The sequence below is a fragment of the Marmota monax genome, unplaced genomic scaffold (assembly GCF_021218885.2).
Source record: "Marmota monax isolate L192 unplaced genomic scaffold, Marmota_monax_Labrador192_F-V1.1 WCK01_AAM20220418_F8-fsc00016, whole genome shotgun sequence".
Classification (NCBI taxonomy): domain Eukaryota; kingdom Metazoa; phylum Chordata; class Mammalia; order Rodentia; family Sciuridae; genus Marmota; species Marmota monax.
In genome coordinates this window covers 13,290,907-13,318,657 of record NW_026695209.1, presented here as the reverse complement: position 1 = coordinate 13,318,657, position 27,751 = coordinate 13,290,907, and the positions used below count along the sequence as shown (strand labels likewise).

At 34.6% G+C, this 27,751-nt stretch overlaps 2 protein-coding genes and 1 non-coding gene across 3 annotated transcripts in view; 1 reads left to right on the top strand and 2 right to left on the bottom strand.

Annotated features, from left to right (window-relative positions):
• The window catches only part of LOC124083724 (multidrug resistance-associated protein 1), a 90,450-nt gene extending 76,098 nt beyond the window's left edge, over positions 1-14,352 (top strand). Inside the window, exons 21-28 of the mRNA XM_046430466.2 lie at positions 998-1,197; positions 2,250-2,376; positions 4,223-4,324; positions 7,412-7,555; positions 9,046-9,204; positions 10,497-10,663; positions 11,480-11,674; positions 12,028-14,352. Of these exons, the coding sequence (XP_046286422.1) occupies positions 998-1,197; positions 2,250-2,376; positions 4,223-4,324; positions 7,412-7,555; positions 9,046-9,204; positions 10,497-10,663; positions 11,480-11,674; positions 12,028-12,166 (1,233 nt within the window). The 3' untranslated portion in view covers positions 12,167-14,352. The remainder of the gene's footprint in view (positions 1-997; positions 1,198-2,249; positions 2,377-4,222; positions 4,325-7,411; positions 7,556-9,045; positions 9,205-10,496; positions 10,664-11,479; positions 11,675-12,027) is intronic.
• Positions 3,675-3,777, bottom strand: LOC124083832 (U6 spliceosomal RNA). The gene has a single exon (XR_006848934.1). It is a non-coding gene; the product is annotated as a U6 spliceosomal RNA (small nuclear RNA).
• Positions 14,353-16,987: 2,635 nt separating the features above from the next.
• On the bottom strand, positions 16,988-27,733 carry Hspa13 (heat shock protein family A (Hsp70) member 13). Its single transcript, XM_046430467.2, has 5 exons — positions 27,659-27,733; positions 25,760-26,100; positions 22,789-23,002; positions 20,802-20,969; positions 16,988-20,053 (listed from the first exon to the last, which is right to left on the bottom strand). The coding sequence occupies exons 1-5, from the start codon at positions 27,681-27,683 to the stop codon at positions 19,389-19,391; spliced, it is 1,413 nt and encodes a 470-aa protein (XP_046286423.1). The 5' UTR covers positions 27,684-27,733; the 3' UTR covers positions 16,988-19,388.
• Between the last annotated feature and the right edge of the window lie 18 nt (positions 27,734-27,751).

Here is a 27,751-nt window from a genome sequence, read left to right as displayed (position 1 = left end):
AGATTTTTCTGAAAAAAAAAAGTAAAAGATCTGTAATCCCTGATTTTCATTTGCAATTGGTAGCAATTTTCTGTGGATGGTTAATGATATTTCAGTTAATTTAGGACATAGTCCTTCCAAACTCTTCATAATCCCTAAGGCTAAGGGGGAGTAACTCAATCATAATTCTGGTTATACTATATCTTTTTCATGGAGGAAAAAATAAATGGATTTGCTTTTTGTTTTGCAATTTTGTTCAGGTAAAAAAATATCATAGGTACCCTTGGTCAGCTTCCCTCACTTAATGGGTTAACTGCCTGGTCATGTTTTCAGCATGTGACACAGAGCTTTTCCTATTGTAGGTACTCAATAATGGTCACTTAAGAGCACCAAGCAAGTGAAATTTTTTCTAATTATGTCCTAGTTCTACTGTCCATAATTTGGGGTTTTCACTGTTATAAAGGGGTATTAGTTTTCTAAGACTCCTGTAACAAAAAAAAGCTGGGTGGCTTAAAAATGAGAGAAATTTATCCTCTGTTAATTCTGGAGGCCAGAAGTCCAAGATCAAAATGCAGGCAGGGTTGTTCCTCCTGGGGACTCCAAGGATAAGTTGTTTCATGCTTTATGCTTACTTTTCTGGGCTGTTGGCAATCCTGGCATTTTTCTTATCTTGTAGACATATCCCTCTAAGTTCTGCCATTCACCACAATGGCATTCTCTCTCTGTTTTGAGTCCTTTACCAAGACTTGTAGAGACACTCAGCATTGGATTAAGGGCCTACCACAAATCCAGAATGATTTTATCTTGAGATCCTTAAATTATGTACATCTGCAAAGGTTCTAATTCCAAATAAGATGATGCTTACAGATACAGACAGAGGTGTTAGAATTTGGATGCAAGCTTTTTTTTTGGGGGGGGGGGTCACTTTAAGTCACAACATAAGGTTCTTGTAGTTTTTAAGTCACTGAAGCAACTTCTGCTACATCTTTCCAACTACTTCTTTCTGTCTTCTGATTAGAGATACTACATAGCCAGCTCTCGACAGATTCGACGGTTGTCAGGAGCGTCCCGTTCCCCTGTCATTTCTCACTTCAGTGAGACTTTATTGGGAGTGTCCACTATTAGAGCATTCGGACATGAACAGAGGTTTATCCAGCAAAACAGAGAGGTAGTGAATGAGAACTTGGTCTGTTTCTACAATAATGTAATTTCAAACAGGTACGTTTCATCAATAAATCTAGCATAGAATTTGTCTATTCTTAGATACTTTGTTCACTGACTTTTAAATGAAAGAATGTTTTCTAGCCAGGTGCAGTGGCGCACTCCTATAATCCCAGTGGCTTGGGAGGCTGAAGCCGGAGGATCGAGAGTTCAAAGCCAGCCTCAGCAAAATCAAGGCACTAAGCAACTCACTGAGACCCTGTATCTAAAGAGAAAAAATACGAAATAGGGCTAGGGATGTGTCTCAGTGGAGTGCCCCTGAGTTCAATCCAGAATACCAAAAAAAAAAAAAAAAAATGTTTTCTAATGCCATTTCATCAAATTAGTATACATTAATTAGTTACATATGTATTTATATACACACACATATATATATGTAAATCCTGAATATTTTCTAGTGTTTAATATGCATTTAAGTTAAATCATATCTACATATATACCATATAAAAGACACATACTTACTACTTTATATGAAAACAAAGTTCTGTTTTTTGAAGAGATTATAGGATGCTATTAGAATGAGTAATATGATTCTTTCTGTTGTACTCAGTGTTTGTAGAATATATTTTGTTTGTGTATACTTTTCTATGGTAGTTTTAATTTCAAGTTATAATCTTATAAGGAGGTAATAATAAAATAATAAATAGTAGTTGGGCATATTTTAATTTTTAGAGAATAATTTAATCAGTATGAAATGCATCTGATTTTACAGTGTATGTAATTGGAGAAGTAACTTATTTGCCAGTAACTCATCTTAGCTAAAGTTCTTATCTTTTGCTTTTTAATTCTGATTAAGTTTTAAAGCAAACTTCTGCAAAAGTAATGTGAACTTTTATGCAGAGGAATGAATCCTTTATTTAAGCTAGCATCATTGTCATAATCCTGGGTTTAATTGAGTTCCTAACTGAGTTCCAAGTAAGGACGGGGGTAGAGGGCAGGCAAAGAAAGTAGTCATTGATGTTTTCTTCCCAATTTCCCAGAGTAGAGTGAGTATTAACTGCACCAAAACTTTTGCATCTCAGTTCTCAGGAACATTCCATTTATTACAGGTGGCTGTCCATTAGGCTTGAATTTCTTGGCAACTTAATGCTGTTCTTTACTGCTCTGCTTGCTGTGCTGGCTGGCAATTCCATAGATTCAGCAATAGTTGGTTTGTCTATATCCTATGCCCTAAATGTAAGTAATAATGATTTTGTGATACATGACATGTTTATAATGCAATTGATTACACACTCTTCTCCTTTGCCTGTCTGAATTATAGATTGTATTAACTAAGTAATGAGAGGCAAATCTGGATTACCCTGGAGGCTCATTTCTTCCTCTCTTTTGGTAGTAGCCAGGAGCTAGCTCAGCAATTTTCAGTTAGCTCCCAGAAAGAATGGGCTGAGCCCTGGAGGAACAGGAACCTTCCATAATGACCCACAAGTCTCTTGCTCCCCATCCTTATAATTACAGAGGGTTATGGGGTATGGTCTCTCCCCACCATAGCTGGTGTGTTCACTTTGCCCTGCTGAAGCAAGCAGATACGTGCAAGCTCTGGGGGCAGTATACACTCCACTTCTCTTCTGCTTATGAATTTTCCCCTAAGCCCTATTTTATATTATACTTCAAAGCACTGGTAAGAGTGTGTCCATATCTCCTTTGTGAAAGAGTAAATGCCTTAAACTGGTTAACGAATTACACATTAATTACACAGGTAAGTCTAGATGATTTGGATATGTACCTTAGTCTTGTATTCAAAACCCTTGGGGCATTTCAGTATTCTGGACTTAGACTTCTAGAAAGAGAATATAAAATACATATTCAGAGGTTGGGGCAAAATCCCATAATGAAATGTTACTATTTCTTCAGTGAAATGTGTGGATATATATCTCAAGTGGGTTCAAGAAACATTTTAAGGAGCTCCACATCTGTTCAAGACAAATAGGCCATTATATAAGTTGGGACCAAACTGAAGATAAAACAAAAGCCAAAGCTTTTGACTTTCAGAAGTAAACTTGAAGTTACAAGCTGGAGAACCTACATTTGAGGGCACGGTAACAAACAAAACAAAACAAAACAAACTAGTGTTTACAAACTTTTATTAATTTATTTATTTTAATTAGGTATATATGACAGCAGAATGCATTCTGATTTATTGTACACAATTGCAGCACAACTTTTCATTTCTCTGGTTGTACATGATGTAGCGTCACACCATATGTGCAGTCAGTCATACATGTACTTAGGGTAATAATGTCCATCTCATTCCACCATCTTTCCTGCCCCCATGACCCCGCCCCACTTCTCTCTCCCCTTTGCCTCATCAAAGTTCCTCCATTTTTCCCATGTCTCCCCGCTCCCCGTTATGGATCAGCATCCACTTACCAGAGGGAACATTCGGCCTTTGGTTTTGGGGATATTCTCCAACTCCATTCATTTACCCGCAAATACAATAATTTTATTCTCTATTAATGCTACGTAATATTCTATTGAAAAATATCAGACACTTCACGAATATGTGTGTCATCCTTGTGCAGGGACCATCCTAATTTTCTTTGTATTGTTCCAATTTTAGTATATACACTGCCATAGTGAGGACTATAAATTTTTTTTCAAATGAGGAAATAAAATAGGAGAGTCTTCCTTCTGGTGGAAGGTAGAGAAGAATGCCCCAGTGTCATTAATTATCTTTTATTTGCATTTATGATGTAGATTTTATGAGGCATATCCTATCCATCTTGCTATTCATTATTCCTTACACCAAGTATGGATTTCTTTACTATGTATTGAATTCTGGTCATTTTATCATCTTCCAAATCATTCCATTATTTATTATATTGTAGGTCTAACATATTTGAAGGAACACAGATGTGTATATATGTATAAATATGTTTTCTTCTAGAGTTGTTAAGTAACAAAAGATAGGAGGCATTTGAAAACTCAGAAAATGAAACCTTATAAAATACAGTATTACTTTTTACATATAAGATGAAAGAATATGAATTAATCTCTTACTTCCTCTCTTATCCTCATCCCCAAGATTACTCAATCTCTGAATTTTTGGGTAAGGAAGGCATGTGAAATTGAAACCAATGCAGTGTCCATTGAAAGAGTGTGTGAATATGAAGATATTGATAAAGAGGTAGGTACTTATCAATAACCCATAAATGTTGTAGGATTAAGACAGCGTGATGCACCTTCAGTTGACATCTTGAAAACGAAATTTTAAACAAAGCCTTCAATTTCTAAGTTCACATTCTAATATTCAGCATTTCAATGACATTGAAACAAAAAAATACTGTAAAATGCACCATTATTGTATATATCACTAAAATATAAATAGAAACCTTGCTGATTAAATAGACTCTCCACAAATTGTAAGGTGTTTCAACAAGTTATGAGAATGAAATAGGATAACCTGTTTTCAAAAGACATGATGGTTTGTCCTCTACTGATATAGGGTAAAATACACAATTTACAATTATAACTTTGTGGGATATTTAACATTGTGAAAAAAAGTCTTTATATAGTCATCTTATAATTATTTAGAGTCCTCACAGTTTTTAGATTAATTTTGTTTGTAGTGATTATACCTTCTGTTTCATTAACTCATCATTAACACCTCAGTGAATGGGAAGGAGAAGGAAAATAAATCTTCCTTTTAATCAACTATAATTTGGGAAGACAAAAAATTTAACTATTGATAGAGAATAAAATTTAAGTTATCCTTGTATTTTGCTCATCAAGTGACCTCCCTCTCCAAGTTCCATAAATTAATAGGGCAGATAGTGAAGGTGATTTGAGTTTCTTTTTCCTTTTTTGCATATAACTCTCACTTGCTTGGACCCTAAGGAAGAAATACATCTTCTCCACATAACAATCTAACATTTCCAATTATATTTTTTGTTTTATTTCTTCCTGTCTTCTCAAACCTTTCTCCATTAACCACCTCTCTACCTTTTTTTCCTACCTTTCTAATTTCCTACTCCCTTACTTTACACAACCTATAAATAAGCTAAAGTATTCTCCACATCCTCCAGCTCCTTCCTAAACTTTGAATTGTCCTCTGCATTCTCTCCTAGCTCTTGCCTTTCCTTCTCATGGACAATTATTCTATATTCATAATCTTTAGGAACTAAATTTCAGTTTGCTTAGTCCATTTACCATCTGATGACTTACATAAAAAATATCATTTTCTTTATTTTATGAAAATTTTCAATAAATATATATTTCTTTCATATTGGAAAAATACAATATAATGCATGTGTAGGTATACACATATTTTAAAAACAAAAACATTTTCATGTAATTTGATGCAAATTGTGACAAATACCCCTGCAAAAACTCTTGATGAAGAAGACGTATATCTGTTTAGATAACCTTGTTCACCCCCTGCAGAGCCCCTTTCTCTGCTCCCTTTGTAGAAGAATTCTCGGGAACATTTTCCGGTACTTGCTGTCTCTAGTTCCTTTCTTCTTTAAACAGACCTCTGATTCCACCACTTCATGGAACCTGTCTTACCTAGATCACAAATGTTCCATATTCAGTTCTCATGTTACCTGAGGTATAACTTGACATTGGCCATCTGTCTCTCTGCCGCGATGGGCAAAAGGTGCGACTTATGCAGTTGAGGAGGAGAAATAAAAAATGTCCATGCGTTTCTGCCCTTTTCAATGATTTTTTCAAATCAGTCAATACATTTCACTCTATAGGTTCTTAATCAAGAAAATGACAATCCTTAATGCTAGGCACTACAATAGACATAATCAATTCACAGCAAACAATTCTAGATTAATTCTAAGCACTGCAAACACACTTAATCATGACAGGCTTATGACAGAGCATGCGAAGCTCAATTGTCAGATCAAAAGTCTCAAGCCTTAGGTTCTGAGTCCAGCAGATGCACACTCACTCAGACCATGGCGATCAGGTCAGGAACCAAGGCAGGCTTCTGGGGTGGAGCTGATGGCTGGCTGAGGAGGTGGTCAGGGAGAAATCCTTTTCTCACCAAAATCAGGAGGCTGCTGTAGAGTTTGAGAGCGGTGAGAATGACACAGAGGATCAAGCAGATGAGAAGAGTTGGGCTGTCAGTCCAGTTCCTCATCAGGCTCCCAGGATTGTGTGCATCCTTGTCTGCTGGCTGAATAGTCTGTTCATTTGCTCCATCATTTATACTAAATTTTGGAGCTTCTGATTGTCTTTTCAATCCCTATCAGCTGCTACTGGATTTCTCAGTGACATCATTCGTCCTGAGGTTAAAGCATCTGGTCTGGTGGTCTCCTCCCTGATTTTCTTGCTTCTCACTTTTATCAGGGCAAGGACAACATGCCAGAGTCTTCACTCTTGAGTTTGTCAGGGTGGGGAGAAGTGACTTGTTTGTGCCTGAGGGCCATACTGAAGGGCTCCATAGATGTGCCTGGTGAGACTGCAGGTTTCAAACTGGAGTTTTAAAATGGAGTTGCTTAGATTAAGGTCTAAGGCCATCCTTACATCCTCCCATGAAATAGTTCATCCAGCCACCCAGGTACACGCAGTCCTGTGTGTTCTACCTCCTGAAGTCTCTCCAGTATTCCAGGCAGGCTTCCATCTCAGGTCCTTGGCATACACAGTTTTCTTTGCCCTGAATCCTCTTCTGCTGACTTTCCTGTGACTTGTTCCCTCTCTGTGTGAGTGTAGCCTTTGCTAATGACCCTGCTCACAATCATGCCCTCTTCCTACCACTTCTACCAAGTGCTTATCCTCCAAAACTTTGTTCATCCAATGCTCCTCCTGTGTTATGTAGTTCTGTCTCCCTCCCTGTTAGCACATATCCTTCAAAAGTGGAAGATCACTTTATCTGTTTTCCTCTTTGCTGAATCTCCAGTAAGTACAATTGGCATTATAAACACTTAGTATTTAGGGAATGAATGAAAGACAAATTGTCCTCCTCTCACCTAAAATTTCGAGTTACCCTAAACCTCTTGATAGGATTTTAGGAAGTTTGTCTTGATAACTTGATAGGTAATGGGAAGCTTTGCTCTCTCTAAAAATTTATTTCTAAAATTTTCTTATAACCTGATGAGAAGTTTTATATTCTTAAGTATTGAAAACTATTTTCAGAAAATCGTATATATAAATGTCTTTTATCATTTTTCCTCACTTTTGGTTGCATGCAGAAGAATTATTTTGGGGGAAGAGAAGGTATTATTTTATTGTAAGTATAACTTAAAGAATATTTCTTTGTTTTAAGGCACCCTGGATTATGTCTAGAAGGCCTCCAGTACAATGGCCCAATAAAGGGGTAGTGGAGTTTATTAATTATCAAGCTCGATATCGAGATGATCTTGGTTTGGCATTACAAGACATCACTTTCCAGACTAATGGGGAAGAGAAGGTATCATATCTAATGCACTTTGTTAAGTATAATATAATATTTATTATAAGATGGTCTTTTAAAGATATTTCATAAATATAAGAGGAATAAAGACATGTGGTTGATAGTAGAAAACAAGTTTTCCCTCTTTTAAGAAAAAATACATTTTAAAATTGTACACTATTATGAAACACAATTTTAGTACATTTTATTTTACTTCCTCTATAAAGCAAATGTCAAAAATAAGTAAATATTCACCTAAAATATGGTAAATCCTTATAATGGGATAATTGGTTCATGATATGATGTTTTCTGATGATTGAGATGAAATTTGGTTTAAAAATGGTTTGAAAAACATTTGGTAGTGTAATGTCAGTTTTGTCTTTTAAAAAGTAAAGAGACACATTAGCAAAAATATAAGAATAGTCATCAAACATAGCTGTTACTTCTGGGTGATATAATTTCTGGTGATCTTATACTTTCTTCTGTAATTTTCCTTCAATTTTTTACAATTATATATGAAACATTATTTTCATTAAAAAAAGATGCGTTACACATAAATGGAAGTGACATAAAAAATAACAATAATGTCCTACTTGGGCTTTATCAGAGATTCATCTTTTGTAACCTTAAACATCTTGTTCCAACACTCTGAACCAGGTCTGCCGCCATGGTAGTTAAAGACTAAAATATTATTGAAACAAGTAAAATCATTCTAGCATTTGGGTTACCCCAGTTAATGCAAGAGATTTTGGTTTGGTTTTGTTTTCTGATGCATTTTGTCAGATTTAAGATCTCTCATTAGGGCAAAACAATTCTTTTCCTAATGTTCTTCTATTAACACCAATATACAAATCAGCAACCAGAAAATAGTGTACTAATTTTTATGACTATTGGAATATGTTCAGTCACTGGGGTGCTTATTATTTTGGTCAGAAGTCCAAGACCCTTAACATTACCTGTGGTTCCCTTGATAATTTAATGTGATGTTGTTTTAATACACCTGGGATAATTACAGATATCCCTTCGGATTTTCCAACCAGTTTCCAGTCCCTTTTGTTAATTAGTTTTTTGTTTGTTGTGGGGAGGAAGGGTAGAGAAAATTCTCATTCTGAAAGTTCCAGTTAAACTACCTCGTCCTCAGTGATGCCCATATACTGGATGTTCAAGAATGATTCGGGGATGACCTACTGTCACTGGGGTGACTGGGATTCTCTAGTTAAGTGGCAACTAGCTCACTCAAAGCTAGAGGGAAAACTTAGTATCCAGAGTGTTTTCAGTGGGTAAAGAGGGTCTGCACACAACGGATCTTGGGAAGACACATTATTATCTTCCATACCAGTCAAAGTTAGTCTAGTTGGCAGAATTAGATCCCACTGACCCAAATGTGACAAATAACACATTTGGGTCAGTGGGATCTAATTGTGACAAATAACACATTTGGGTAGAGCAAAGGCTCTGTTCCTTTACAAAATGTACCATGTGAACTGTTTATGATCATTTCATTACAGATCGGAATTGTGGGAAGGACTGGGGCAGGTAAATCAACACTATCAAATAGCTTATTTAGAATTGTGGAGAGATCAGGAGGCAAAATTATTATTGATGGAATAGACATATCAACAATTGGGCTTCATGACCTTCGTGGTAGACTCAATATAATTCCACAGGTAAGACCTGTTTTGAAAGCAGTATCTCTTATCTCATTTCAGGTGAGCTATCTTGCTTCACTCCCTCCCTCATTCTCTCCTCCCTCTCTCCCTCCTTCCCTCCCTCCCTCTCTTGCTTCCTCCTCCTCCTCTTTCTTCTTCTTATTCTTTTTCCTCTCTCTCTTTCTCTCCTTACTTCCAACCATTTTGCTCATGTTCCTTCCTATACATACGATAAGGCTTAGCTTATAAATTAGGTACTATGAGGGATTAATAATAATAACTATCGACCAAACAGTTATAGCCATATTCTCTTAAAAAAATAGTAAGTTTTGAGAATGCACCCCACACTCTCTCTCTCTTTAAATTTGGTTAAATTTTTCTTTATAATCTTTATGAGTTTTTTATGACTTTTTTTCCTTTTTTCAGTATAAGGTACAACAGGAAAACTAATACAAATTTCTTTTTCTTTTGTGAGAGTTTCACACAAGATTCATTCTTACTGTAGGTCTTAGGAACCTCAGCAAACAATTATTTTTTCCTTATTGAGCACCATAAATTTTTAAATTTTTTTTCTTCTCATTTTTTTTTGGTCCTGGAGGTTGAACCAGGGCCTCTCATGAGCTAGACAAGCACTATACCACTGAGATATATGCCCAGCCCTCTTTTTGTTTTCTTTTGAAAGAAGGTCTTAATAAGTTGCCCCAGTTGATCTCTCAAGTAGCTGAGATTACAGGCATGTACCCCTGTGCCCTTTTACATTTTTGCTTTAAGGAAACATTTGAGTGTTTCTCTTTGGCATATCAAGTTGCCAGCATTACTTGGCACTTTGAAACTATTAATAAGTAAAATAAATATTTTTTGAACACAAGCACTGCAATACTGAGACAGCTGATATGATAACCAGGATGACTTCTAAGGGACTAACTGGTATGTAGGTTATACAGTGTGGATACACTGACCAAAGAGATGATTCACATTCTGTATAGGACAAAGTGGGATGGTGGGAGATATGATCTCACTACTCAGAATGGCATGCAATTTAAAACTTTTGAATTATATATTTCTGGACTTTTCTATTTAATATTTTTTTAATCATGGTTGGCCATGGGTAACTAAAACCATGGGGAATAGAACAGCAGATTTGGGTGGGAGGGGATACTGTGTAGTTTATTTATTTATGTAAAATGGATTTTATAAATGTAATAGGTTTGATCATTTTGCTTTTTCCCTGTTATTTTTCTGATATGTTTTTTAAAAAATGTGTTGACTCATATGACCATAAGATCACAGAAGGCTACTTTATTTTTTAGGATCCTGTTTTATTTTCTGGAACTCTTCAAATGAACCTGGACCCCTTAGACAATTATTCTGATAGTGAGCTGTGGGAGGTGCTGGAATTGTGTCACTTAAAAGAATTTGTGCAGTCCCTTCCCAAGAAGCTGCTGCATGAGATCTCAGAAGGTGGTGAAAACCTCAGGTAAGTTGCAAGAACAGAGCTTTCCAAGGGTTTTAGAACTGGCATTGTTTAAAGTATACCCTTGCTGGTTCCCTTCGGGGAAGAGGGACAGGTAATAAAGGGGCAGCGTCAGTAAATGTTGGTATTATTTTCATCTCTGTGTGTTGTCTTAAGACAGCCCCTCTCAGGTGATCAGAGACCCAGGGAAAATGAGCTACCTCCTTTCAGGGTTGCACAGCAGGACTTCCACTTCTTTGATTAATCTCCCTGCTGATCCTGTTTCTGCACAATGACCTCTTGCTGTTTCCTGAGTTTGCCAGGCCAGACCTGCTTGCCTCAAGGGTTTTGCATATGCCTGGAATAAGTTTGCACCAGAAATCTGGGGGTTAACTTTTGGCCTTGACTTGAAAGGTAACTCCTTTGGTGAGGGTTTTCTTAGCCTTCCATGTCCACTCCACGCCAACATTTTATAACCCCTCTTCATGCACGTTTGAATTCTTCTTAGCACTTTTTATATACATATTTTTATGAAAATTCTATAATACACTTCTGCTATACTGGTACCCTTACTATTATTATGCACTTACTCAATTATCTCTTTTGTTATTATTTTCTGTGTCCTCCAGGAGAATCCAAACTCTACACAGATTTTTGTCTGTCCTTCATTGCTCCATTTCTAGAAACTAGACAAGTGTTTGGTTTATAGAAGACAATATTTTTTGAATGAATAATGAATGAGAAAAAAAAGAATAACAATATCAGGGTTTGGGAACAGGAGTCATTACCATAAAGTCCAGTGCTGAAATTATTTTACATTTTTTGTGTTTACATTTACAGTGTTGGACAGCGGCAGCTCGTCTGTCTGGCTCGTGCTTTGCTTCGGAAAACAAAAATTCTCATCTTGGATGAGGCAACAGCCTCTATTGATTTTGAGACTGATAACTTGGTGCAGAACACAATCAGGAAGGAGTTTTCTGATTGCACCATCCTGACCATTGCTCATAGACTACATTCTATCTTTGATTCAGACAGGTATGCTTTGTTTTAAAAAAAATAAACAATATCTATAGGAAACACGTTAATTGTTTGCCTCTAATAAGAAAGTTTACCTGTGTTAGAAATACTATATTTCCCCATATGATATAGAAGATCTTTTCCAAATTAGAGGAAAACTCTAGTGCTAGAAGAATATTAGAAAACTTGATTTATTTCCCGAGTTAATTAGTATCTATATTTTTTGGAATGAAATAGCTCATATGGTAATTTGTTTTTTAAAAATTTTTTATTGTATTTATTCTAATTCATAAGATAATTTAAAAATCTTACCTTTCTAAGATCAGAAAACCTGATTGCAGGTTATTTAACTGGTTTTCTTCTTATTTCAGAGTGCTTGTTCTAGACTCTGGAAGGATTATAGAATTTGGGGCACCACAGAATCTGATACACCAGAAAGGACTCTTCTTTCGAATGACAACAGAAGCTGGAATGACACAGGACTTGGGGAAAAAAGATCAATTACTTTAGCTGCGTATTGATGATACTGAATAGAACAATTGTTCAGCATTAGTATTGAAAAAATAAGGATGGGGAGGAATGCTCAAAGGCAAGATCCTGACTGTGAGTTGGTACATACACTAACAGATACCCCAATTTCTCACCATCAGGCACTGCATTCAGGCTTCTCACTTTGTTCATGCCTGCTTTCTCTGCATTCCCCCATGAGCTAAGTATCTCAGGAGTAACTTCCTTAGTGCAGGACCACTCATCTTCATTTGCCTTCCAGTCTGATCTGAGGGCCCCTCATCTGTGCCCTTACTTACCTCTTGTGCATATCTTTATCATGGTAGTGATGGGCTCTACTCTACTTCTTGTCTGTCCCCTTTTAAAAAAAGCTACTTGAGGCAGGTGCTCAGTTTTAGTCTTCTTTATATGATAGGTCCTAGCATAGACCCTTTCATATTACTCAAGCCCAGCAAATGTTTTTATAGAATAATGAACTTGGTGTTAGAGTATGTATATGTGTGTGTTGAATTATTGCATAGTTTATGAAATGATGGAGGAATCAAAGAAAAGTTGAGCTGCTTTTAGGTTTAAAGAAAGGGCAATATTTTTGATAATTATATCTTAACTGAATTTTATGGTCTGATTTATTTGAAAACGTTTGTAGAATTTTTACTATTTGCCTAAAAAATATCTATTTTCTATGGAATATCTGGATCAACCTCAGAAAGATATTTATCAGCTGGTATACATTTGTGGTAATATTGTTGACTTATAGTACAAATCATATTTTGAAGGAATTTTTAATTCAGATTTTTGGAATAAAATCAACATTGTGTCTGAATTGCCCTTCAGATTTGAAGTGATCAAACTTCAGTGGCATTTTCAACATGATTTTAAACAATTATTTAACATGTTTGCTAAGGCCATCAACCATTTCTTTGTCTTCCCCTTTTTCCTTTCTATGCAACCCCATATGTGTATGTATGTGTGTGTGTGTGTGTGTGTGTATATATTTGCTTCATTTCCTAAGGGTATTTATGAAAAAAATTGCCTTAATCTATAAAAATAAATATTAACTAAATCTCCTTCTAATAGAATGTAAGATATTTGAAATATTGTCCTGGCTTTACAATCCTTGATGTAATTTATAAACGCTGAATAAATATTTATTTAGAATCCATTAAGGGATATAGGCATTTCAGAAATACCATTAAAACTTGTTTTAGCTTTTGTCTTAGTTCATTATGTATTGCTTTAACAGAATATCACACACTGGGTAAATTACAAAGAACAGAAATTTATTTAGGTTATAGTTCTGGAGTTTGGAAACTCCAATATTGAGGGTTCATTTCTGGCAAGGGCCCTCTTGCTCTGCCATTTCATTGTGGAAGACTTTAAAAGAGAAGAGATAGAGACAGAAAAGGGAAGTAGGCTGAAATCATCTTTTTATTAGGACTCACTCCTGTGATAATGGTACTGATCCATTCATGAGGGCAGAACCCTCATGAGTGAATCACCCTTAAAAGTCTCAACCTCTCAACACTGTTGATTGGGATTTTTTCCATCCTATGAACTTTGGGGGACAAATTCATACCATAGTGCCTCTCTTTTTTTTAAATATATTTTATTGTAGATGGAAAACCTTTATTTATCTATTTTTTTTATTAGGTGCTGAGGATCAAACACAATACCTCACACATGCCAGGCAGACGCTCTACCACTGAGCCACAACCCTAGCCCCATAGTGCCTCTCTTTTCCTATAGTTTTAATAAATCAGAGAAGCTGCACAATTTAAAAATCTAAGGTGACATCAACAGTAGCTTGCATAAATGGCGGAACTTTGTGTAGTCATGGGATGAATGTATGACAGCCGCAGATACGATGGATCTCACAAACATAATGCTGAATCAATGAGGCTAGGTACAAAGCAATACCATTGTATGGTTCTATGATTCTATTTATGTTAAAGTTAAAATCAAAACCAAAAAAATTAATCTATAGTATTGAAATTTGGGATATTGGTTATCCTTGGTGTGTGTTTGTGTGAGGGGGTAGTGATGGAGTCTGTAAAGTAAGCTCCTGGGATAATAGCTGTATTCTGTTTTTTAATCTGAGTATTGGTTCAGTATTATTATATATTGTTACATATGATATTTAAGAGTTAAACAAAACTAAAATTATTAAAAATTACTAATAGTCAAAATTATTCAAAGATGAGTTCATTGTGTTTTGAGAAATTATTATTTTATTCTCATTTCCACATTATAATCCAATTGTCCACATTAAGCTTGCTAATCAATGAAGTATACCTGAAACAAAGTACAGGGTACTCAAAATGATTAGATTACAAAGAAGTCATACATTTGTATTTAAGAAAAAAGTTTACTCCATGATTATCTAATTTGTTCAAGGATTGTAACTTCAAAATAGATTAAGAATATAATCTCAATATGTAAAATATCTACCTTATCAGATAGAAAGAAAATCCTAAACAGCATGAACTACTTTGAAGAGGAATATTTATTACTGATAGTCCTCAATGCCAGACATTTGAAGATATTTGAAGTATTTGCTACTTTCAGTCCTTACTGAACAGCATATTATCTACCAATTTCACCAAAAATGACACTAAGTTTCCAAGAGAATCTTAGGCAATAAGATTCAAAATCCAGTCCACGTGACTCCATTTTTCCACCAATGTCTCATTCCTACAAGAAACACTTGAGAGTCTGTAATTCAAGAATGGGGGAAGAAATTGAAACAATAATATTGTAGGTATAGTAAATTAAATTAAATATTGGGATGGGGCTGCTATGCTTCTTTATATATAGTATTAGCTTGAACCTTATACAATAATCATTTTCATAGGTCGATGGAGTAGTGGCAATTACATCTATTTTTAAACAGTTTGATATCAAACTTAATGGTTAAGAAGATTTAATGTTGTTTTAAAATATGCATACAAATTATAAATAGTTCTACTTGATCCAGAGGGTCTTCTTTCAGGAAAAAGGAATATAAACAGTTAAAATATGAAAATATTACAGTGGTTAAGGGTTCAGGGTCTTGAGATGGGGGTGCCTTTATTAAACGTCTACTCAAACACTTTAGACTTGTACAAACTTGGGCAAGTTAACTTCTCTGTGCTTATTTGGGAGTAATAATTTTATTTACTTCTGAAGTTGTTTGGAAAACTAAATATTATATAATATAGTATATATAATATATAATCATTAGAACAGTGTCTGCCATATAGAAAACATTGAGTAACATCTCATGTTTACAAAATCACATCATAATATACACTATTATGTAAATAAAAATAAAACTAAGCCAATGTTTATGAAGGTTTGTTCAATGGACAACAACATTGGGATAACTGGAGATTACAGTGAGGCATGACTCTCAATGATGCGTGTTTCCAGTTAGATCAAGAAGAAGGGGTGAGGGCAGATCTCCTAGCTCCTTCCAGCTTTCCCTCTAGTCCCACTTTTCTAGATTTTATTTTTCAGAGGTTTCTGTCATCACATAAGGCAGCACAACATTGGGGCTGAGCATGGACTGGTTTGGGATACTGATACTGCCAATTTATTAGCTGCAGAAACCTGGAAAGTTTACCTGATACATTTGTGCCTTAATCGCCCCATTTGAAATTGGGGATACAACACCTACTCATGTTTGCTTGGAGGACGAAACTAAATTGGTTAATACTAGTAAAACATTTGGAGCAATGTCCTGGTTCCTATTAAGAGTTCTATTCTCTATTGCTGGGTAAAATTATTCAAAATTTAGTACTTTAAAACAAAAATGAGTGTTTTTGTGGGTAAAGAATCAGGAAGTCACTTAACTAATGGATGTTTCTGGCTTAAGGTCTCTGATGAAGTTACATTCACATTTTCAATTATGGCTGCAACACCTAAGCCTTGACTAGCATTGAAATCTTTTAAGGAGCTGTGAATTGGTGCTGGCTGTCAGTGGGAATGCCTCTTCCTAGGTCCTTTTCTTTACCAGTATTTACCAACAGAACAGGCTGAACTTTACATGACAGTTGGAATTCCAAGGGAGAGGTAGCCAGCAGCAAGAGGAAACACCTAAGACAGAAGAGTCTTTTTTTAAAAATCCAGTTTTGGAAGAGATATCCCCACACTTCTGCCATGTCATTCATTAGCAGAGTTATTAAATCTCACTCAAACTCAAGGGAAGATGGATTTTTTTGGTATCTTGTGGGGATGGATACCAGAAGGTGGGGTGTTACTGGGAGCCATCCAAATTAGAGGCTGCCTACCTAAAAAAGGCACTGTATTTCTGTTTGTTAAGTAAAATAAATATGTAAGTATCATTATATTTCCTTGTTTGTTTGAGTTCCTCAGTAAGTTAATTTAAATAAGTATGAAGAAATCACAGGAACTAGTCCCAGAAGGGACTGGGACTATCATCTTATAAGGATAATTTAAAAAGCATCAGTTATCCAAAGAATAACACAAACTCTGTTAGAAAATTACTTTTTATAATTACAACATCCTATTTTTGCAAAATTATTACCTATCTAATTAGCTCAGTTTGTGGCTTCATTACATTCTTAAGCAATGAACTCATATTCAGAATTCAAAAGACACTGTTCATATGATGCAGGAACTCTCTTTCCTAAATTAGGGAAATAAGCAAAAAGTCTATTAGAAATCCCAGAGACAGAAGCAGGAAAATGTACATTTCTGGAATGAGACATTGAGACTGAGGTTGAGGGACACCATTAGCATCAGACCACCTCTATCCAAATTTTGAATTTATACACATCAAAACTGTGTTTTAGTCTAGTTCTTAATAGAAAATAAAGTACACAGTTTAAAAAACAAACTGCAAAATGGTATTTATTTACATTAAAACATGAATTACCTGTACACACACATTTAAGAGGCACAATCTGTTTTGCACAATATTGTAATATTCAGCACACATTACACAGTTATCTGTTGATAAGTTAGTGGTTTGAGTGACAACACAGTACCAAAACATTCCTGATACAAAATAAATTACTCACATACTCTATTTATACAAGACATTTAGAATTTTGTTATGTACTAAAAAAAAAAAAAAACTAGTCACATGTACAACTAAAAAGTTTTACGAAAAACAACTTCAGATTGTTATTAATAAATGACCCCTTTCAGGATGCATTCTTATCTTTTAAATAAACTACACTGATGTCAAGACTATGTATAGATAGAGCCCTAAAATATGATTGAAGACAGAAATTCCTTCATTTTTTAAAGGTATAATTATACTAGAGAATATGCTAAACTACTGCCCCCAAATTCCAACACTGCTATTCTATTTTTCAAAGAGTCAAATTATTTAAATTCCAATTTTATTGTGTGATTAGCTGCCCTGTTTTGCACATTGCTTCCTTTAAAAAAAAAAAAAAATGTTAACAGGTTAACAGATTGTCATGAACCACATCAAGTATCTGAGAAATTCAAGTTTTTTAATCTTAAAATATTTTAGGTTAAAATTGATACTCTGTAGAGATTGAACACTTTTCCCAAAGACCTTCCAAAGATATTTTTCAATTCTAATCTATTAAAATTTATATAAAGTCCAAGAGAACACTTAAATATTTTCATAATGCAGTGGTGGATTCATCTTTGGCATTTCTCAATTAGTTCTAAAATAAGAATTTTGTATTTTCTTTACCTACTACAGGTATTTTCTATATACAAACGTATTTGAAATTTGTTTCAAAATCAATTTCACTGCTAAGAAACGTTTTCTTTTTATATCTGAAAAAATATTAACACTGTTCAATGTCTTGATATTTTTGAAATGTATTTGCTTGGTTCTCATCTTTAGTGATTGGAAACAACATCTTTCAAGTTCGGATAAAGAAGATACACTTTACCTTAAAAAAATGGTGACTAGGATATAAAATTTTTGAATATTAAAATGAAGTAGGTCTCCACTAAAGACATACATGTATCTTCACATAACATGGAAATCATAGAAATCAAACTGCTATTATTTTCTTACTTGGTCTCTGGGTTTTCTTAAAGAAAACAAATAAAATACAACAAAATACCTAAGTTCTACAAATGCTGATTTGTGGAAAATTTTTCCCATATTGCCTTCTATGTTAGATTTATTTCCAGTATTCACAAATTTTATGATCTCATCATACCCCAATTTATGGCTAAAATAATCCAAGCGTAACTATTTAAAAATAATACAGACTAAATAACAGGGTTTTTACAGTTTGATACATTTTCCTCATTTGAAACAAAATATGGGGAAAAAAATCTCAATGAAACTCAGACTAACTTTTATAGTTCAAATCCATGCTATATTTTCCAGAGCTCACTGAAAATGTAAATTAAGAAATAAACAGAAACACAATAGGTAATTAATGCTATTTACTAATATCTGCACGTCCTGGTTTACAAAAATGAAATAGCAATGACTTTATTGTGACAATAACACATTTTAAGAATGCAACTAATAATTCCCTACTATATTTCTAGCCAAGCAGAATCATGGAAATCCAAGCAGAGAATGATGCACAGTAGATGAAGGACCTACAATAAAAATTGGGTATTTCCACTAGCTGATACAGAAAAATTTGAATAAATCTGTACTTATTTTAGAAAGCAAAACTGATTCATGAAATACATTAAGATAATCTGGAAAATGCAGAATATGTGCAAATGACACACAACTGGACATTGAATTTGTAAAAGTAAATTTGTATATGGCCGTTATTGAATATATATGCAGCTTAATAATACTGGTACCTTCCAATGAAAATACCTGACATCAACACTGTCATTCAAGTATAGTTCAAATTTATAGTTAGATGTGATGACCAAGTAAAGAAATTACCAGCTCCTATTAACACAATTTAGTAAGAACTGGGAAATCTTATAATTGGCACTATTTAATGTTTACAGAATACAATGTTAAGTGCATATGGTTATCTATTTCCAGAATTCAGAAAATATAGCCACCTATGCTCCTCTAATAAGAGTATGCAATGGAATGAGACCTCCCCCCAAAAAAAAAAAAAAAAAAAAAAAAAAATATATATATATGCTATGTAAAATTTTATTTTATCTAAATATTGCCTTCTAGGTAAATCTGTGACATATTTTAGATAGTAATTTTCTTTTTTGGAGGAGGTGCTCTGATAAAGGGGAAGAGCTCACCAGATAAGATCATGTATTTGTATTTGATCACACATCATTACTCCAGAATTCAATTGAAGTTGGTTTTATGTAAATGCTTATTGGGAATTTCTAAAGCACTGACTTGGAGAGGCCATGAGCCTCCATCAATCCCTGCTTGGATGGCCACGCCTGTCACCACTGCCAGGTCAGGGTCTACAGATGTGTTGGGATCCTTTCCAAAGAACTCTTGAATGACTTGGCGAATTCGAGGAATACGAGTTGAGCCCCCAACTAAAACGACCTCATCAATCTCAGTCTTGTCCAGGTGGCCTTCTTTTAATACTTGCTGAATGGGCACAAGTATTTTCTGGAAGAGATCTTCGTTAAGGCTATCAAAGAGCTTCCGAGATATTTCTGATTCAAATAAAACCTGACTTTTTCCACTTTTCTTTTCCAAAAGGCCGGGTCCAAACTCTCTGTTTGCATGACCATCTACTGGGTTAAGTTTGTCCTTTGGCAGTTCAGTGTCATTACTCTGAGCTTCCTTTCCATCCTTTTCCTCCACTGTTAGCAATACAGATATCTGGGCAGACTGATGCAGAGTCAGATTTAATTTGACCATTTCCACAGCTTGCCTTAATCTGTGGATTTCCTCTTTCCTAGATGGGAGGAAGCCATATGTTTGGTACACCAGTTTATACAAGTACTGAAGCAACCGCTGATTGAAGTCCTGTCCTCCAAGTTTATTGTTTCCTAAGTAAAAAATCAAAAAAGTTTGTATTATATTCATATATATATTATATTCTAATATAATAAATTTCTTTTAAAATGCATTAAAATTTTATTCAAAGATCATTATTAAATACTGTGTTAAAATGATTTGAACCCTGACCCATACTATTAAAAAACTGTGCACATTAAAGTTAAAATATCTAAATGATGTGAAAGAAGTATCTTAATAATCAGATAATTTTTCAAAACTAGAGATAAAAAAACAGATTGGCTTGCTATAATAACATATGTTAACAAATATAATGAAATTATCCCTTTTTATTTTTCAGGAATTTTTTTCTTCCCACTGTTTCCTTCACCATCACCATGAATGCCTTATTAGCGCAATATGAAAAAATTGGAAGTTAATTTGATTTATAGGGTTTCCTATCACTTAAACATAACTTTTTTTATATGCAAATAGTGGCATAAATAACACAGAAAATTATAAGCTGGGGTGGTATATCGCCTATAATCCTAACTACTCAACAGGCTAAAAGAAGAGGATCACAAGTTCAAGGCTGTGTAAACATCTTAGCCAGAGCCTGTCTGATAATAAAAATTTAAAAACAGGTTGCGGATGTAGCTCAGAGGGAGAATGCTCTTTGGTTCAATCCCCAGTACAAAACAACAACAACAACAACAACAACAACAACAAAAAACCCCACAAACTACATATTAGGTAAGTTAAGTGTTGCTTAAATCTCTTCAATTTTCTATTTTTTCTCACCAGACATTGCTCGAGTTAGAAACATCCCTCCTTGTTTATTCAGTAATGACACATCTAGAGTTCCTCCGCCCAAGTCGATAACCAAGACATGGAAGACATCAGCCTTGTGGAGACCATAGGCCATTGCTGCTGCTGTAGGTTCATTTATTACTCGCAGGATCTTCAGTCCTGTAAAGATTGATTGGAGAAAAGGACAACTGATAAGAGGAAGTTATTAAGAAATTTCTTGTCACTCAGCAAACTAACTTTCAAGAGTAGACTGAAAACTAATATATGTTTCAGGAGCTATAACAACATTCAAAATGAAGAATTCTTTTAAATATCCTAATACCTATTCCTTTATTCCTTTGGTTCTCTATCACTCTGCTCTGGTCACACTAGACAACTTCCTATTCCTTTTTTTGTGGTGGTGGGGGGGTACCCAAGTTAGAACTCAGGGACACTCAATCACTGAGCCACACCCCCCACCCCATTTTGCATTTTATTTAGAGACAGGGTCTCACTGAGCTGCTTTAGCACCTCGATTTTGCTGGCTTTGAACTTGCAATCCTCCTGTGTCAGCCTCCCGAGCCACTGGGATTACAGGCGAGCGCCACCACTCTTGTCTTCCTATCCTTATATATCACCAGAATCCTATTTTATGACTGTACTGTTTCCTCCCCCTATAATGAACTTCCTGCATGTGTCTGCATAGCTAACTACCTCACTTCCTTCAAATCTGCTTAAATATCTCCATGAGGCCAACTGATCATCCTACTTAAACGTGTAAGTCCCCTGTTATTTATGGTTTGGGTCTGAAATGTCTCCCCAAGTCTCATGTGCTCAAAGGTAAAGATTTTGGGAATTAATTAGATAATGAGGGCTCTCACTTCATCAGTACATTAATCCACTGATGGCTTGGAGGGACTACTGGAAGGTGGGACCTAGTTGGAGGAAGTAGGTCACGGGAAGCATGGCCTAGAAGTTTTTCTTCTCTGGCTTATCTTTCTCTCCTCCCTGGCTACCATGATCTGAAAGCTTTCTTCTGCATACCTTTCTGCCAAGAGGTTTCTGCCTAGAAGCCAGCTGACCATAAACTGATTGCCCTGAAAACATAAGCCAAAATAAATCTTTCTTCTTCTTAAGTTGTTCTCATCAGGTACTTTGATCACCATGACTCAAAGCTAACACGCTGCCTCTAATCACTTGACCACCACAAACAATTCTGTCCCTTTATCCTGCTTTTATTTTTCATAGCATGTTACTTTCTGATACACACTGTATCAATGATTTTCAATCAGAGGTGATTTTATCTCCAAGAGATCTATGGAAATGAATGAAAGCATGATTGTCATAACATGCTGCAAAATATTCTTAAATGCACAGGACTGCCACCACCACACCCAAGAATTATTGAGCCCAAAATGTCAATAATGCATATGTTAAACTTAGAGATATGTTTATTCTGTGTTCCTTTCTGTCAAACATAAGCTGCACAAAAACAAGGATGTACCTGTTTATTTTGTGAGACACTCAATATTTGTTTTATTTTTTTAAATTCCATCTGCTTTTATTTTTGTTCTGATGTGGTCCTGAGGATTGAACCCAGTGCTTCACACATGCTAGGTGAGTGCTCTACCACTGAGCCCCTGCCCCAGCCCCAATATTTTTTGAAAAGTTTTAAAATATTTTCACATCAGATTTTTTGACAACATTATGTTTACCTTAACTTTGATTAAAGAAATTTTAGGGGAAAAAAAATCCCTCCCTGCTAATGTGTCCATGTTTTCTACCTTTGTCATGTGCCTATGACTGGTTCTTATTTTAATATACACATTCTACATCATGCTACAGAGCTCTTGTAATTATCACTTATCAACCTATATAAAAATAGACTAATTTACCCACCATATAGATTGTTTTTGTGCCTATAGTTAAGTGATTTACAAAGTGACAAATACCAAACAAAATCTTGAGAAAAATCCAACACAGGCAAGAGTGCTATTACCTGCAAGGTTGGCTGCTTCAATTGTTGAATTTCTTTGTTTTAGGTCAAATTCTGCTGGTACAGAAATGACAGCATTAGCAACTGGCATTCCAAGATATTCTTCTGCCATTTCTTTTAATTTTAACAATAGTCGAGAGCCAACATATTCTGGGGAAACGGTGATGGTCTCATTACTTGTCACAGAAAACTCAACCAATCCATTTTTGTTTAAAACCTATAAATAGGATTAAAAAAAAGGAATATGAATAAAAGTCTGTTAAATATAAACATATGTATGTACTTACACACATACATACTAGATTTTTTTCAATAAAAACTTACCTTTACAAAGTGATAAATTCCATATTTGTATCCATCTGCCAAGATTAGAGCTTATTAAATGTTATACTTTAAGAACTATAAAGTAAATAAAATATATGCTACAGTTTTTAATAAGAGCAGAATAAAATTCATAACCAAGTATATTTATTTGTTCAATGAATTCCTGATGAAAGACAGGAATTTCCCTTTATCCACACAGGGATGTGTTCCAAGTTCCCCAGTGGATGATCCTTCAGCTTAAAAGAAAAGCACTTGCTTTGGCTTCTCTTTGGCATATTCAAATTGTCTGCATCACTACTCCTGCATCTTGGTTCCATTAATCAGTAAAATAAAGTTACCTGAACACAAGCACTATACTTCAAGAGTCAAGTTGATAATCAGTATAAGTACCAAGGGACTTGGTAGCATACAAAATAGATACGGGGTGATACCAGTTCTGGGTGGGATTGAACAGTTCCAAAGACTTTGTTTTGCTACTCAGAATGTTATACAATTTAAAATCTGTGAATTATTTCTAAAATTTTTCCTTTAATATTTTCAGATAGTGGTTGATCACAGGTAACTAAAATCATGGAAAATAACCACAGAAAGCAAAATCACAAATAAAGGGGGGGACTAATATATAAGGAATAACAGTTGCTCAATCATGTATATAACTCAGGATCTTCCCTTTCTCTTTTGTTCCAAGTTAGCTTGTTTTCTAGAGTAAAAAATAAAATTAAAGAAATTTCTAATACATATTAAAAATAATAATTTTAGTATTTTATTATGTCCTTATCCAAGAATCAAACATCATTTACCTTCTTATTTCCATGAAAATATTTACTATGTATTAGCTCATTTTCTCTAATGTAGGCATACATTTAAAAAACTAGATTATCTCTAAAATGTACTACATTAGTACATTTTACCTAGTACACTTGTACACACCCTAGTATAAACTATGAACAGATTGTTTTAACAGCAATAGCAAAGAAAATTAATCTCATCCAGAAATTATAAGACTCTTTCCCCAACCATTCTAGACCTCATAATTAAGTTACAATCAAGAAAATCTGACCTTGTAAATAAAAGCAAGCTATAGATCTACTATGAATATAAGATACAAAGATACCAGTACCATAAGGCCCACCCCAAACCAAAACAAATTGTTTAGAATCATTTGAAATTTAGTAACTTAAAATAACTCTTCAACCAGTAAGTAATGCACCCAAAGCTGTAACTTAGAGAAAATGTATAGCTTTAGTATTTTATCACTAAAGATTATAAATTAATAAAAGAATCCCAAAGAAAGAAACTAAAAACAAAATAATAAAGTTAGAAGTACAGCAATTTTTTTTCTCTCTGAAAATAGATTAAAAGTTTAAAAATTTTTATGGATAGGGTTATTCAACAAGCAGCAGTGACTGAACTACCTAATGATTTTAAAACTAATTTAGAATCCTAGTTCATAACTTAGAAGAAAAACTGTACATTAAAAAAAAAAGATTTAAATGTTTAAAACAAAAACAAAAAAACACTCAGCAACAAAACACAAACCAACACCTATATAAAAGCATCAGGATGAAAAATGAAACAAAACAAAACAAAACACCAAAACAAGTGGATAAGAAAACCATATTAAGCACAGTAAGAGTCAATGCCATTTTTATAAAATTAAGAGGGAATTTTGCTGCATACAAACTTAAAATTTTGACAACTCAAAAACAAATCATCACTTAAAAATAAAAACAATTAAAAAAATAACAAAACCAAAAGTATTTGATTTTCATTTAGGAAAAAAATATCATGTCAAAGAAACAGAACAACAACAACAAAAAATAGTTCACCAAGGAAAATAAAAATATGAATAAAAAAATTTCTAAAAAAATCTCACTAGAAAGCAAAGAAATGAAATTTAACAGAGGATTTCATTTTTCTTTCATCTGATTGGGAAATATTGTAAAACAATAATAACCAGGGAAGATAGAGGTGCTCTAAAAAATAACAGTTAAGAACATATAACCTTTCTGGTGCACAATCTGTTAATAAATATCAAAGCCTTAAAAACATGTGTACCTTTGACTTATCAATTCCACTTCTAGAATTCAAGTCAGGAAATTTTCAGATAAGTAAAAACAGATGTATATACAAGAACATTCACTGAACCTCCACCATTAGTGGAATACGAGAAAAAATAAGTAAATATACAGTGAAAAGAGACTGATCAATTTAGTCATTTTACACAACCATTAAGATAACATCTATGACATATTGCTGAGTTTCAAGTAAGTCAGAAAACACCATGCTTTGTATGATCTATTCAGACATAAACAAATATGTACATACATAGATAATATCTATCTACAGTATATGGGGCTTCATCAACCTTCCTGCTACCTTGAATAAGGTAAGGACACATTCTCAAAATGGCAGAGCAAGTATATAGTAAGGTCCTAAGTTCTTGATAACATTGGAGAGTCTTAGTAATAACTCACCCTGGAGCTGCTATGGAATTTCCTGTTAAATAAGATAGCATAACATCCATATAGATTAAGTAAATTAAAACAGAATGTTTTATAATGTGAAAGTAAAGTATTAATTGAAACAATACAATAAATAAGTTAAAAACAGTAAAATAAACAAAACATATTTTGGATTAATCCCTTACCTTAAATGGGTATCTGCCAATTTCAGCTTCAAGCTCTTCTGGAGTGAAAATCTTGCCTATGAATCTTTTGGCATCATAGATTGTGTTTTGAGGATTTGAATCTGCCAACTCTAAGCTTTCATATCCCACATATACATCACTGTCAGTAAAAGACACCATGCTAGGTATGCTGATATGCCCATTTTCATCTGGAATCACCTTTACTTTTCCTGTGCCAGGAAAAAACACCCCAACAGAACAATAGGTGGTGCCCAGGTCAATGCCAATCACTTTTGGAGTAGGCAATGGTAAATACTGTTGTGCCAAATAGCCAGCCAATAGGAGAGTCAAAACAGCTGATCCTGAAAACAGGCAAATTAAAAGATACATCTTATCAGATTATGATAATATACTAAATTACTATAGCAAAGTCTAATATGCTCAATTACTAAAGCAGTCCCTTTAATACCAATCTTTGAAACAAGACTAAAAATATATCTCATTTAATTTTATAGAACTGTTAATACTTCTCTTAGACATCTAGGTTTTTTATAATGTAAATTAGTTATAATTAAAAATAAAGTAATGACAAAACCAAAACAAAAAAATCCTGTAATTGTATCTGTAGTTCACTAGTAGAACACAGGAATAAAATGTAAAAATATTTAATAATATTTGTAGAATAATTCTGCTCATGATGTCAGGAAACACCCTTCATCTTAAGTAAAAGTTAAATTTTATCCAATTTTCTTGAACAATTGCTATTTAAATTTTATAAAGCTTATGTTATCATTTTTGAAAAGAAGCTCCATTATTGAAATTCTCACACCAAAACCTTTACTAATAATGTAAAGTTAAAACTCTTTGTTTTTGTATCTCCTTTTCCTTTTCAAAAGGATAAAATGGATACATCAGATACAATGACTTTGAAAGTTGCTCAGGTATTAAACCATCACTTCATAACAGAACATAGTTTATATATATATATATATATATATATATATATATATATATATATGAATTAAAGACAGATCTTGTAGCGATAATATTTAGGTGAGAAGTATAAAAGTGAGTAACACTGATGGCAATATATATGCAAGCTCCTTGAAGGCAAGTTTTGTTCACTGTTGTAGCTCTCATGCCAAGGAATAACATACGCTCAGCAAATACAAATTCATGAAAAAATAGATCTGAACAAATGCCATAAATAATTGTAAACATAAGCAAAAAAAAAAAAAAAAAAAAACTACTCTAAATTTGGAATTATGCTCTTACTTGATTTCAGGAGGCTGTGTTAAATACCTGTGTACACTTATGTTACATTACAACCAAAAACGTCAGTTAGTAGGCCTGTGTTACTAATTGTTAGCTCATCCTCTTCAACACTAACTCAAAGAAATGAAATCAAGTGTCAATTTCCTTCCACCTACAGGCAAATTGCATAAAGAGTTTATCACCTTCCAAGCAGGGGAAGGTAAATCCCATCCGATATGGTGGAAAGAGCATCAAAAGGCCCTACATCCCTTCAAGCTCAGCATCCCAGGCATCTACAGCTCAGGATGCTCCTGCTGCGGCTCCTCCCCCTTCCTCCACAAAGGGTCCCGGAGGTGTAGGTTCCCGCGGCCTCTCCCCATTTCGGTCAGCAATTCAAAACCAAGGTTCTGTTGTAAGAAACCCATCGCCAAGCCGCAAATCCCTGAGAGGTACGATTTGTACGTAGCTTGCCAGGGCCAGACTTCTCTTGGAGGCGCCTCCACCCCCACCAGGTCCGAAAAGCCCCAAATCGCCTCTAAGTCAGCTTTTCCAAGTCCCCTTCTATGCCAGCTGGAACCAAGAGCTGAGACAATCATTCCGCCCACCCTGGCCTCCGCGGACCGCCTTGACGTCCGCCCAGGCAAAAGAGACCCCTTAGACACTGACCTAAGATCGTCATCTCTCCGGCCATTACAGTCCCGCCGAAGAGGCTTGGGATGACTGTACCAGACGTGAGGCACCGCCCCCACACCGCCCCGC